At 41.2% G+C, this 14475-nt stretch overlaps 1 protein-coding gene across 1 annotated transcript; it reads left to right on the top strand.

Annotated features, from left to right (window-relative positions):
• The first annotated feature begins 48 nt into the window (after positions 1–48).
• On the top strand, positions 49–13819 carry dennd2c (DENN/MADD domain containing 2C). The gene is made up of 20 exons (XM_028408947.1): positions 49–357; positions 2607–2650; positions 2741–3717; positions 5206–5330; positions 5426–5508; positions 5686–5844; positions 6600–6678; positions 6925–6969; positions 8046–8230; positions 8511–8620; positions 8952–9021; positions 9503–9580; positions 9950–10090; positions 10486–10634; positions 11122–11299; positions 11459–11500; positions 11852–11960; positions 12257–12499; positions 12975–13061; positions 13135–13819. Exons 3-20 carry the CDS (start codon positions 2816–2818, stop codon positions 13164–13166), a joined length of 2817 nt encoding a protein of 938 aa, XP_028264748.1. The 5' UTR covers positions 49–357; positions 2607–2650; positions 2741–2815; the 3' UTR covers positions 13167–13819.
• The last annotated feature ends 656 nt before the right edge of the window (positions 13820–14475 follow it).

Raw genomic sequence — 14475 nt, 5'->3', positions numbered from 1 at the left:
ACCGGATGTCGTGTCTTTTCCGCATCACTTAACGTTAATTGTCTGTAGAAGGAGGGCGAGGAGCGCTGTGCTGCGGTCCTCCTCTGCTTTGTGGCTACTTTCTTTGTTGTTGTTGTTGTTGTTGTAGTGTAAAGTTATAGGAGCTGGGCTTCATTCTCCGTAGAAAGCTCACGTAGTAAAGAAAGTTTACAGTGAGTGGGTGCCGACTGGTTGGTTAGCCTGTTAGCATTCCTCAGACTGCCGACCGCACTGCAGGCTGAACGATGAGACCGAGTGGATTTTATGTGTGTTTTTCATTTTATCGAAAAGAAAACGGAGACAGAACATGAGTTTTATCATCATGTTTAAATCACAGTGGTAAGTTATGACACTTGTACTGGAGCGCAGTTGTCTATTTTCTTCTGTATCCATTACGTACAGATTTGCTAACTTTCGTGAGTCATCATGTCCAAATCATTTTCCCAAAGTTGTATTTTATTGACTTTATGACTCAAGATCATGCCTGTCAGTGAAAGATGTAATTCATTTTTAATTTTGTGCTAGTTTTTAATATTCTATTTGTGGCAGTTGAATATTTATAGTAAAAAATCCTGCATGGAAGAATGAATCATTTTTCTATGTCAGTAAGTACTTTTCGTCCAACTCGGCGTTAGGTAAGTAAATAAAAATAAGTCATTAGCACTAATGATAATAATGTTTACCATGTTTCACGTTTCCTCCTCACGACCCTATACATTAATGCTAGGTGTATTAGAGCTGATTGATTATCTGCTCACAGACATGTGTCAGCGGATTCAGGTCTCAGTTTTCCAGTAGTTGGGTCATAACTGCTGAGAGCTGCTCCATAGAAGTCCTCTACAGCTGTATCCAAATATAGGAGAAACTGCTGAGTTAATGAATAACTGACTGAATGGGAAACGTGCTCAATGTGCACAAAATGTAATCAATTAAAGGTAGAATTGTCCACTGTAACTATGGGAACATTTCATATGTTTTTTCCTCCCAACAACTGACTGAGGGGTCTGTCACTCAGAATGAGTACCTGCTGGATGCGCTGAATCTGTTCACATAGCCGGTGATGGATCAGTCATTTTAAGGCTCTTCATCCTTCTTTTATTCTGGCACAACCTGCATTTTTCCTTTATTACAGCATTAACTGTCACCGTTGATGATAAACCACACTCTCACAATACCTCACCTACAACATGTTGTGTCATGCCGCACAGCTCTGGGAGGGCGTGTTGTTGTGGTTTTGAAGGTGCAATTAGGTTTAATTTAGCTGCCAAGTGATGACTGGTACTTCATCTTCATGTGCTCCCTGTCTGGTTTCCCCCGTGGATGACTCAGAGAGTTTCACTTCAAAAGTAAAGGGATACCTTTCTGCTGAACTGACAACCCCTAATATCACACAGCAGTTTGCCTCAAAACAACACTTCATTTAAACTGTGGAAAACGTTGTGGGATGTTTGCATATGTTACAGTAACAAGCCAGTGGATGATATGATTTATCTCAAAGAGAGCGTTTAATTACCATCACAGGGTTTTAATATAGCTGATCCAAACATAGCTCAAATCAGTGTTTTCAACGGGGGGTGCAAATGTCTCTGCCCCATAATTATGGATAGTCTGCTGAATCCTTCTTCCTGCAGCTCAGGAAACGCAACTCATGCCTTCCTGTGCAACGTACCACATAAAGACGAATAATGCAAGTGGGTCATTTTGGTAGTTGCATTGTCAGTGTGTGGGGCCTGCTGTGATGAAGCAGCATTCCAATGAAAACTTACATTCGATTCAGGTCAAACCAAACAAAGGCGTCACTTGCAGAACAGACTGTCTAGTTAATCTATTTCCCGGCCCCCTCCTACCTCTCCTCTTGTACAGCACAGGAAGAATGCAGTTCATACAGTTATTATGATCATGAGCTGTGGTGTGGAATTTTACCATGTCTCCTCTGTCTCAGCGCTAATGTGCAACGTGTCCAAATGGTTTGGTTCCAGCTGCTCTATGAGAGCGTACAGTCACCACATTGATGTCTGGGTGGCTGCAGAGCAAAAAATACATCAAATCTGTCGGTGTTTGAAATTCGAAGCCTGAGCAAATCAGAATCTCTAGTCTCATACATATTTATCATGTCTTGAGATTTAAATGCATGCCCTGTTTTTTTGCCTCTAAATATCTTTATATTCAGTGAACATGCACACATTCTTCCCGTTCATCTGAAAGGCAGCTTTACTAGAACATTAAATCAGATACAATGCTTTGCTGTATCTTTGGCATTTTGTATTTGGTCAGCTGCAGGATTTATGATGACAGTTACACAGAAATCCCCTGGGGCTAGCGTTTCACGCAGATACACAGCAGCAGCAGAAAACTGCCTTTTTCTTGTCACTGTCTTTACTTACTCTGTGTAGGTTTATTTTTGGAAACAAACCTTGACAGGAACCTGATCTTCCAGATGTTCTCCCTGCCCACTGCTGACACTTCGTAGAGAATCTTGAATGTTTGCTGTTTCAGAAGTGTCCTCTTGTCCCTTTAACACTGCAGTGAGAGGTCTGGACTTGTTTGTAAGTGCAGTGAGTAATTTCAGTGTCTTGTCTTTTTTTTAGGTTGTTTACAAAATGAGAAGTGGGAGAAATGATACTCTGCTAGGGTAAGAAGACGTAAAGGAAGCAGTCTTAACCCTGTGGCACTTTGAAGTTTTGGATTAATCAATATAAGATTACGTGGATTCTTCTTTCAGTCATTTGCAAAGAAAATCCCTGATGCACTCACTTATGGAGGACTGAGGCTCACCTGACACTTGCCCCCTCTCAACATGCTGGCTCTCAGACTTGAGAAAGGCAGGCAGGGGGTTGGTGAGGTTGATCACCTGCAGAAAGAGGCCACCACTGCCTGGCAGGGCCGGCAGTCGGGGAGGCCACCTTCTCACGAGCAGGGCATTAACATCAGGGAGAAGATCTCCCAGTGGGAAGGTCGCAGTCAGCAGGGCAGCAGCCAGGATGCTGCTGTGAAAGCACATCGGCCGACTGTATCCCGTACTTTTTCTGAAGATCTCCTTGGCAACGGATGTCCAAATGAGAGCTCAAGAGGAGGGCCCCATGCAAAAGCCAACCTCTCGAAAGCAAAGAGCTTTGGATTAGACTTTCGGGAATCCCCAGCACAACCTGGCAATGGTGTTGTTGGTAGGAGATCAGAACCTCTGCAGAAAGGTTCCACTATATTTTCAAACACATCCTCTGGAAAAATAACACATGCAACACCAATATTTGCATCTGGCAAAGTGGAGGCAAACAACACTATCCCTACAGATAAACAAATTAACGATGACCAAAAAATGAGCAGCGACCCTGACGTTGAAGTACCCTCTAAACCTCTACCTCAGTCGACCGATGACCAAGAAGACAACTTGCCAGCTGGAAATTTCTACACTTCGAGGGGATTCTGGCGGAAGCTTGAGGGAGACCGACTGCTCTGGGAGAAAGGCAATGAGTCTTCAGGTGAGGCCTGCCCCCCTCCCAAACCTCAGCGGACATTCCAGTATCGGGGAGCCAACAACAACAAGAGAAGTGGTGGGCAAACAATGCAGTGGGACAGCAGATCCCCTCATACCAACCACTCCAATGTGAAGAGCAGGAGAGTAGCTCACCCGCCTAACTTCCCACCTCCTCCGTGTCCAGTTGCAAAGACTGACAGGCTTTCAAGGGATAAAAAGAACAGGTAAGTGAATGCACTAACAAAGCACAAACAGCACTCAAAACAATTAAAATGAAACGATTTATAAAAACAAACCCAAGTGAATTGGTTCTCTGATTTGCTGACTTCTGGCTGTTTGTTTTGCTTCAGGTTTTGGGGAGGGTACTGTCAGAGTCTAATTGCTGGCTGGGGTCCTGGTATGATGTCACATGATATCTGGCAGCATTGTTTTCTATTGTTTGGACATGGCCTAGTTTCTCAGCATCCATGAGTTCAGGGTCATCATCCACCAGCACACACACATCGAGTCTCTCATTCATTCGCTACATAACTGTTTAACCCATGTACTCATTATCTACGTCACACAAAAGCTGTTAAGGCATCGGATAAATATCACATGCAGTAGTTATTCAAACTTTTTAGGAGATGGTCTCATATGGCTAATAGCAATAAACTTTGCATAGGAATTGCTGTGACACACCAGGTCAATTTAAGGGCTGTTTTGCTGCTTTTAATATGTCATATTTTAATATGAACACTAATTGTTTAAATGCATGACATAGATTAATATATTTATATTTACATTTAAGTCATTTTGTCTTCACAGCAGCCTGTTTGTCCTGCATGTTGTCTCATTTTACTGTTGCCAGATTTGAATAACCCAATCCAGCCTGTTGTCTCAAATTTACCAGCTGTCTCAGTATAGAATATATACATTGAATAATTCACACTAGTAGGGCCTACCACCTTCAGCAGTAACTCAACACTGATACTTTATATAGTATAGGAAGTTTGAGTAGCAAAAGCGCTGTTTCTGTACTTTCCCACACTGTCTTTTATGTAGTAACTTCTTCATCATCCACCACTGTGCACAAAACTAAAAGGTACACAAATCACAAATTTTGGCTGTCTTAAGGCATTTTTAACCAAATGATTCACAAAATCCCGAATAATTAAGGGCCAATGCGGTGTGCTATTACCCTGTAATTGCCACTGTTCCAAAGGTGTGTTTCTCTTAGCTAAAGTTACCTGTTGTTGCTTTATTGAGGTAACTGTGGCTGATGGGTTTTATTATACCTAGCACTATAGTCCACCTTTATTTATTGACTTGATACCAATAACCTTCGTTTATCCTGTCATAGCTGCACAGGTCTCATTGTTTACTATCTTCAGAGAAAGCCAGTATCTGTCATTCACTTGTGTGCATTATGAAATAGCAACACGTGCCAGGTATTATGTCACACTGCACTTCAGCAGAACAGTTTCTGGGAGTGTTGACACACCACACAGAAGCATTTAAATCTAGGTCATGTTCACGTTAACACAACTTCTATACAACATCTTAGTCCTGTCCTTACACGACAGATTATCCTGCTTTCTCTTTGCTGTGTTTGATATCAAAGGGGAATGTTGAAATGAGACCAAACAATGGAGTAAATAATATGGAGGCTATCTTTAGGACTTCAGTAAGCCTTCTCTTTCTCACTGCCTTTCCTTCCCTCCCTGTCTCAGGAAGTCGTTTGAGTATGAGGATGCAGCACGGCTGACAGCACAGAAAGACACTCTGGGACACGAGGCCAGGCACTCAGGCCTTCACCATGCTTACTCAGATGACAATATTTATGAAGACATTGTATGTAAGTGAAACACTGTGTCAGTAGTAGTATGATCTTTTCCTAGGTTATTGACTACAGACCCCAATGAAACAACCTGTCTAACTGACTCCCCCTAGGTGAGGTGAACAGAGATAACTCTTATGAAGATGTCAAACTGTCTCCCATGTGTCTCCCTATTGCAAGGCCGCACGTCCCTAAGGTAATGGAACATGTCATGTCTCCCTTACATCGTAGAGGAACCCTTTTCATTTGTTTTGAATGAATGTAACACATGATACCAGTCTAACCGGAGACTGTATGGAAGAAACAAGGAAGTGAAGTTTGATGCCATGCACTTATCTAAAATCAAATCATGACTGCATTTCTTGTTTTCAAGTTGCCACCTAAACCCCAAACACTGCACGGCTACGCTGGAAAAGTGGAGAGGAAAGGGCTCCAAGCATCACCCGTATCCAAGTCCTCAACTCTTGCTGATACTCCGAAACCAGCTGCACAGCGGCGTGCAAGCATACAAAAACTACTCAGGACGCCGCAGGTGAATAATAACTTTCAGAATGTATAGGCTGACTGCAAAACAGTACTTACTTACTTACATCTCAACGTGGTATGTGGCATGCTGTTATGTTGCATCACGAGTAAGGTGGTAAAGAAGAGAAGGGGGTGTGACTTGTTAAGCAGGAAGAAGAGGTTGCTGAAAGAAATAGATAGGGGTAGTGTGACAAGTATGAATGCTCCTCATGAGTTTACACTGAAAACTTTTAACCCATGGCAGCAGAGAGATTGTGGACAAGGAGAAACTTTACTGACAAGGTAATGAAACGGTAGACAAGGATTATAACTTCAATACCTGTTTGACCTATGTGAGCAGGATTGACAAATGCCAAAAAATGTGATGTTTTAGATGTTGTTTTAACTACATGAACTTTTCATTATGTAATTTTAAATACAAAAAAAAACACAATCTTGTCAGAATTATCGTCTTTTCTGTTAAGAAACGTGTCATTTTTGTGTCTTTCTGTTCACTTTCAGACAAGCTTGCTTCCTCAACTGACAGCGCTCCTTTTAAAGATAACTTTGAGCTTCCTGTATGCAGCAAACTCTGTGTAGTAATGTCCACTATCAGACATAGGGCTCTTTCAGGGCTTTAATAGAAGAATGCAGGAATGTATGCAGAAAATCTATAATATAATTATGTACTTAGGGACTGTTATATCATGGTTCTCTGTAATCATGATTCCATAATGGCTCTGAAATTATGGGGCTGACAAGTATCTGTGTTTCACTACACAGTACGTCAGCAAGATTGAGACCATCTTCGATGACAAAAGAGGGAGGAAGAGAGTGAAGAACCAGGGAATCATGGTGCGAGGTGAGACGTACACAAACACACACACACGGACCTAAATGTCACCCACATCAACACTTCAATAAGATTAAGTTGAGCCTCTTGGTGGAAATACCCAGCTTTTGATGATACACATAAGGCCAGCTGCAGTAGTCAAAGCTGCTGATTATGAAACAAAGGCTGACTGTCTGCATCTGATTATGGCTTGTCAAGTCTGTTCCATTCCTCCGCTTCACACTAATCTTTCCCTCCTCTTATTTATATGAGCAGAGGAGACCAGTGGGACAGAGAGTGACCCCGAGGACGACAGCAAAGGTACCACCACACAGCTACTCTGTCTTATGTTTCTTCAAGATAAATCTTGTGTTACATATTGTTTTGAGCAGTAAAAATCCCAGTAATATGTGTAAGCATTTTTTGACATGTCGTAACTATGAGCACAGTGCTAAAAGAGCTAAAAAGGAAAGATAAAAGGGAAATTTCATAGCATCTGTTAACAATTTTACCCGGAAACTTTGTTGTCAAAGTATGAATTTCTGTGTAACTATGACCTAAAACATCACCCATATTTTTAATGTGGATTAAAGAGAGCCAGATAAATGGATAAGACAAATTTATTACACTTAGTCATTTATTTATTGGCACAAATGTATCTAGCATTGCATATCAGTGGCTGGCATGTTTCTGGTAACTGTTGATCAGCCCTGCACATGAAGTAGTTATCCACTTCCTTCAGAACAGAAACAGCTTTAACTCTTCAGTGTCAGTCGGGTGTCTTCACATAACCTTTGTATCCTTTCACAAGATTACAATATTGGATAAAGTTCAGGATTTCGACTTGACCAGGCATTTCTTTCTTCTTTTTTAAGCATTGAAGGACTGCTATGCTTTGGTTCTCACTTGCAGTATTAAGGACAGATATTTTAATGTCTTAACAATTTGCTGGTACAATTCAGAATTGTCCACAATATCAAGCCTTGCTGGCCCTGGGATGGGTGGCAAAACAGGCCCAATCCATGATACTACCACCACCATGTTTCACAGTTTTTAAACCCCAAATATTTCTTTTGTCCATAGCATACAGCATACTGTATTTTTTATTGCACTGTTGTTCTTTTTCCAGAGCTCATGCACGCTACGCAATGATCCCCTTATGAAAATGCAGAACACATATGCCTCAGTGATACATAATTGTTGAAGCTTCATATCAGAAATGATGAAATATTATTATATTATATATAAGGCTACAGGTTACAATCAAACCAAGAAAAGATTTCAGAACCTCTAACACTGATTACTTAAATTATATTGCTCCTACAATCATTCTCTGTGATTTGGATGTGTACCAGGACAAGCCTTACTATATTGTCTCACTGTGTGGTATCTAACAGGCTCTAGGAGATCAGTTTACATCCAGTCTACACTGAAACGACGGCCAGGCTACCGCACCCTGGAAAGAGACTTGATCCAGCTGCAGCAGCAGCAGCTTTTCCAGATCTTCGTGGTGGTGTCGCTGAGAAAAACTTCCCTGGGAAACACCTATTCCCCTGAAATTACACAGCAGTTCCCTAAAATGGTTAGGAGGAGCCTTTACAGTAACATGATCCTATTTTTTAAGGAATGAAAACAACTCCACTTTAATTGGATTTTTATTTAATTTTTTTAACAGTTTCATTTTAATTTCATATTGGAATTTTTATTTAACTAACTAAATTATGTTCAAGGAAACCCTTAAAGGATTTATGCTGTTGTGGGAATTTCCCAAGATAAGAGATCATACTGCAAGATCTTTCATGGACGAAAGTTGATTTGTTGCATTTGAATTTTGAAAAATTTAACTAGAATCTGTTTTTCAGTTTGAGAAATCATCCCGGCTCTCAAGAGAAGCAGAGGATCAGCTCAAGGTGATTCCCAAGTTCTGCTTTCCTGATTCTCAGGACTGGAAGCCTTCTGCACACATGCCAAGGTCAGCTCATACATTACAGTACAGCATGCTAACTTAAGGTAACATGATCCTGTATTCATCATCCTTTCATTTCCTCTGTGTATCTTGTCTCTTTTGTTGTCATTATATTCACCTTTTTAGCATGTTGCTGCTGCAACAACTCAAATTCCCCACAGGGATAATTAAAGTTTCATCTCATCTAATTAAATCTCAGTGCTAAGGGCCATTGTGCATTCTTTTCCTTTCTACTTGAAATAGTTAACAGTTAAATAACTGGAATACTGAAATGTCTTTTTGCTCTTTCAGTCTTTTTACTTTTGACTTTTTTTGAACTGTGTTGTTACATTTTCAGTGAGACCTTTTCCTTTGTCCTGACGGGAGAAGACGGCAGCCGCTGGTTTTGCTACTGCCGTAAGATCTTGGTGAGTACAGTTGTGTTAACATTTGCGTCGGAACCATTCACTCATGTGTTTATGTGTGATGATATGGCAGTCTGCCACATGCTTATTCAACATCTCTGTGGAGAAGTGAGTCACAGACCGAAAACCCACTTCTGAAGCACATCTGTGACACAGGACTTGAGGAATTTCATGATTTTCCCCTCACTTTACCTCACAGGAAGATCAGATTTTAGATTCTCTGAAGAGGATTTATCAGGTTGAATTCATGGAAATGTGTGTGCTTCATTTTTGTTGTGAAAGTGCTGTGTTTTTTTTGCTAAGCACTTTTGTTGGCTTAACAGTTGAGACAGTGCTGGACCTCATCTGACATAGAAAGGTTTATCTGTTCATTGTGTTAGATAAGCTTATTAGCACACTGAGTTTACACTTTGCACTCTCTTTTTACAAAGTACATATTTTTACCTATCATAGTGACATATGAAACTTATGTGTCTTCTTCTAGCCAACTGGAAAGGGGAAGCGGCTCCCAGAGGTGCACTGTATTGTCAGCAAGCTGGGCTGTTTTAACCTGTTTGCAAAGGTAATGTAAGCATACATCACATCTGCTCACTTGTTTCTGCTGGTAGTCTCCTTTATAGTAAGATGAAAGGAGCTCGACCGGCACAGGTTGAGTGCTAATCCCCCTTGAAGACGGTGAAAGACGTGAAACTGTGTGTATTAGGATGGAATGAGGTTCCACTGGAGCATAATCCTGAGCAATCACTGGGTGTGTTTTTCAAAAAGAAGCTGTATTCATGTAGATGTGTCTCACCCCCTCTCCAGCTGTCTCACTGAGGGACATTTACAAACAGTGAATGTGAACACATTGGTCAAAAAAAAGGGGAAGCTATATATTCCCTGCATGGTTCACACCTTGATCCTGTTTTATTGTTGCCTTCCTTCTGTGCAGATTTTGGAGGAGGTAGAGAGGCGCAGAGAAATTTCCCCAGCACTGGTTTATCCCTTTATGCGTAGCGTGATGGAGGCCCCCTTTCCAGCCCCCGGACGTACAGTCACCATTAAGAGCTTCCTCCCTGGCTCTGGCAATGAGGTAATGCTGAAACTAAAAGAGGAAATGTTAATTAGTAGTTTTGTTCCTCCTAACCACTCCCTTGAGCAGACTCAGTATGACTCAGAATTGGAGGTTATCTGTGGAAACAATAGGGTAGGCTACTACAGCTTTGATGGGTTCATGTTGGGACAGTTATGTGTGTTATAGCAGTCAGCAGTAATCAATTTAGTCTTTACGGTTAAGACTTAAAATAAGTGAAGTAATGACCCTTCCCATAAAACCATTTTGGTTTTCACTACTTCTCTGAATCAGCCATCTGGAGGCCCTTAAGACACTGCCTGTGCATCACCGCCTTTACCATCAACATGGATTTATCTGAAACATCTGCATTATGTTTTCTTATCTGACTTCATATGCTCTTGTTGCTTTGCCAGGTACTGACTCTGTGTCGACCAGTGGACTCCAGACTGGAGCACGTGGACTTTGAGAGTCTGCTGCAGTGTCTCAGTGTCAGTAAACTCCTGCAGGTTTTCGCCTCCATTCTTCTGGAGAGGAGGGTCATATTTGTCGCTGACAAACTCAGGTATTGATGCAAAGCACTGCGGGGCCTCTCAGCTATCTGAGACTGTCTGCGTGGCCTTTGCCCTCAGTGAAGCTGTGGCTAAGCCTCACTGTCATGTTTAGTCACAACAACAACAGCAGTTCCTGTTGTTGTTGCTCAAGGTTTTAAATTTGGAGTAGCAGAAAATGCTAAATGACTAGACACTTTTTAAATGCAGCGGAACAACAGGATGAGCATTCTTTTAAAATATGCTGAGGTTGGCAGACAGTTTCCCTAAAGGTTTCAGCTGTAGAAGCCGACCAATCAGAAGGAAGCAGAGGAAGTATTGTTACAGTATGTATGCAACAGGCCAAAAGAGGGACAAGGACTGTCAGTCGAAGCACTACTATAAAGACAGTAATAACATTATTACCCACAATCAGATGTTTACTGTAAAGATGTGGTGATTGAAATCTTTGTGTCATAGGATCTGTGTCAGAGCTGAACATCTCTCTTCTCTTCACTGCAGTGTGTTGTCTCGATGTGGTCACGCAGTGCTGGCACTGCTGTATCCGTTCACTTGGCAGCACACATTTGTGCCTGTGTTACCGGCCAGCATGCTGGACATCAGCTGCTCCCCCACGCCGTTCCTAATAGGGGTGTTGGCACCATGTCTGCCACAGCTGCTGGAGCTGCCCATCGAAGAGGTCTGTCAGCATTCTGTTCAAGTGGTTTTACTGTTGAATATTCTGCTTACACAGCTGTTTTGTTTGAGGGTTTCTCCACTACTGGAAAGTGGTGGAGAAGCACTTCAGCTTTATAGCTCTTGTTGCCGTAAGTGTCACTCTCTCTCTCTCTCTTCCCAGGTGCTCATAGTGGATCTATGTGCAGACAAGTTTGTCGTTCAGGTGTGTACACATAGCAGTGTATAATAAGAATGATAGGTGTGGTCCATGTGGGAAGGGATGGCTCTGCCTACACTTGTCCCTTGTTGACATACAAACTGGTGACAAAAATCTATGCTGCACATACACAGCACAAAACACAGTACATAAAACACAAACATGGGGTGTTTCAGAGCTGCTAGTTTGCATTTGCTACTAATCACAGTGTGTTAAATTAATGTTCATCTAGTAATGGCTGTATGTTCATTCGTGTTCTCTCCACTGGTGTGGCAACTATCCTCAACAATTAACCATTAACCATTGATCGTAAATGGCGTCATGTGACTGTTGCTGACCTCCTGTGATTTGTGGCAGCTGGGTGATGAAGACTGCATCCTGCCCAGTAAACTGCAGGCAGCCCTGCAGCAGATCCTGGAGGAGAGGGAAGACATCCTGAGACAAGATAATGGAGAATCATGTGGAGGTCAGTGTAACACACAGACAACAGGTATTTCACTCTGCAGTCTTTGTAATCAGACTGTTGTTAATGAGGTATTAATGTTAGTCGTTACATTGTAATAATTGAAACACACATTACGTAGGCCCACCGTGAGCCTACTGCGTTCTGTTAGCATGCAGCAGAGTCTCTTCCTCATGAATTCACCTTGATGTCATTCATCCACCTCATTGTTGTTCTAAGCTCAACAAAAGTGTTTGGACAAATGTTCTGGACGATGTCTGTCATTAACCTTATTCTCTATCCAAACATGGCACATCCAGGCCAGCAGGCTGAGCTGAGCTCCCTGGTGTCAGAGGGTTTCGTGCGGTTCTTTGTGGAGCTGGTAGGCCACTATCCTCTCCACATGGTGGACTCCTCCAACGGAAGCAAGGAGTTTCAGCGAGACAGCTTCCGCAAATCTCACCCCTCTCGTGGAGTCCGCCAGTTCCTGCAACTCTTCATGGACACCCAGATGTTTGCCGGCTTCATTCAGGACAAGGAGCTGCGCAAAGGAGGAGGAAGAGGTATATAACATTGGTTATATTGTTTATTGTAATGCAGTGATAAGGAGAAGCTCTGGAAAAGAGAATCAGACCTTGTGGATTTTAATATGATTTAGTTCTCCATAAATTTTAAAAGTTCAACACAAATTTGTGCCAAAAAATGCAAACTACGCAAACAGTAAAACCAAAAAGAAGAACAAATAGATGCAGTGCGATGACTGAAGGACAGACTAAATATCTTCCTAACAAGATTCTGCATAAAAGTTAAAGGACGTCACATGTTTTTCATAAAAATCTATTTAACTGATGAATGATGCTTAATTCAATCATATTAAAACAGACATATGACCTCAGTTAATGGAGTCACGACTTGCATCGACATCTGAAACACAAAGAATTCTCCCTGAATGCAAACAGCAGGACAATATGCTGCGTATCATATGAAGACAATCTAAACCTTCTGTTTCTACTGCTGCTGCACACACTTTCCTCTCAGGTCTGTTTGAAGCCAGAGTAGCAGAGTATCTGGATTCAAGTCCTGAGCCTGAGCCAAGTGGTGTGAACAAATTTCTTAAAGGACTGGGTAAGTGTTGCACAATCTGATGTTTGCTTTAAAAAAAGGTTCATTTTCAAGAGTTAAATGTTCTTTCTTTTAGGAAACAAGATGAAGCTCCTGCAAATTAAATGAAAAAGGACCAACGTCTTAGCTTGTAAATGAAAGACTCTGTAATTAAACTTCTTGCTGCTGGACTGGCTGAGAGAAATGAATGTGGATGAGAGCCTCTTGTGTCTGGATGTAAATTAATTGGTATAAGAGAAGACCAGGAGAGCAGTGCACTTCTCATTGAAACAAAAACTGGAAACATTTTTTTTTACATTTCTTTTCAGCATTGATTTGTGAAACTACAAAAATATTCCAGCTACCTAAACACAGAAACCTTTTTACATTTGATGAAGAAATTGTTCTCTTAGGTGGCACTTCAGTCTTGAAAATGAAAACGTATGTGTCCAATCAGGTGCATGTTTTATTCCATTTTAATGCAGATTCTATTCTGTTCACTACAAAGGGTTAAATCTGTGTTTGCATTTCATGTAGCTGAGGTTTATGGACTCTAATCAGAACATTTCATAGTGTTTCCAAGTTAAACCACAGTTAAAACACTCATTTTTATACTTTATCTTTGAGTTTCTCCCTCTTAACTGGAGATGTAAATATATATATATATATATTTTTTACATTTTGCACATTGTTCAAACCCAGTGTACAGTATTTAGAATATTTTTGTATTGAAGCATGAGGAGTCCTATATACATTTAAATAAATGAGCTCTAAGGACAGTATGTCAGTTGTCTCTGTGGTATTTTTTGTGCATTTTGGTTGTTAACATACAGGGTAAGGCTGTGAGATTACATAATGTAACATACTCTATGTGTATGTGGTGTGGTCAGTGTGGTCTGGACCAAAGGCATGCAGGCATGTAATGAACTGTAGCACCTCGGAGTGTGTTCTCGTGTTGATGTAGGAACTAAGTTTTATCTATTTTAATGGACACTAGCTCAGGTTAAAATTAAATCTTTATTCTCAACAGGCTCAGACAGAGCAGGTAGATATTCTGTTCAGGACACTGCTGAATTTTTTATATTTTGCTCATGTTTTTTTGCTCATGTTTTTTTTATATTTTGCTCATGCTCACTCTTTAAGTGATTTGCACATCATAGCTATTTTTTCTGGATTACATTTATACAAGTACTTTGGCTTGTACCTCGGACCCCACTTTTTTCATTACATCCGGGTATAGTCCTGATACTCAGACAGGTGAAATTGAGTGTTTGAGCCCATCTGTACAGATGAGAGGGCCCTCTAGAGGGATTTGTATAGCGAATGTATTTAACTCTTTAGGGACACACCCTGAGAGAGCAGGGAATCTTACAGAACAGGTTCTTTTGAAGAGATGTTCTCCTTTTTTTCTCTCTTACTCTCCCTGTGGCCTCAAACA

The sequence above is a fragment of the Parambassis ranga genome, chromosome 7 (assembly GCF_900634625.1).
Source record: "Parambassis ranga chromosome 7, fParRan2.1, whole genome shotgun sequence".
NCBI classification, from domain to species: Eukaryota; Metazoa; Chordata; class Actinopteri; family Ambassidae; genus Parambassis; species Parambassis ranga.
Note: the sequence above shows the minus strand (reverse complement) of the source record. Positions and strands in the feature narration are given on the sequence as shown.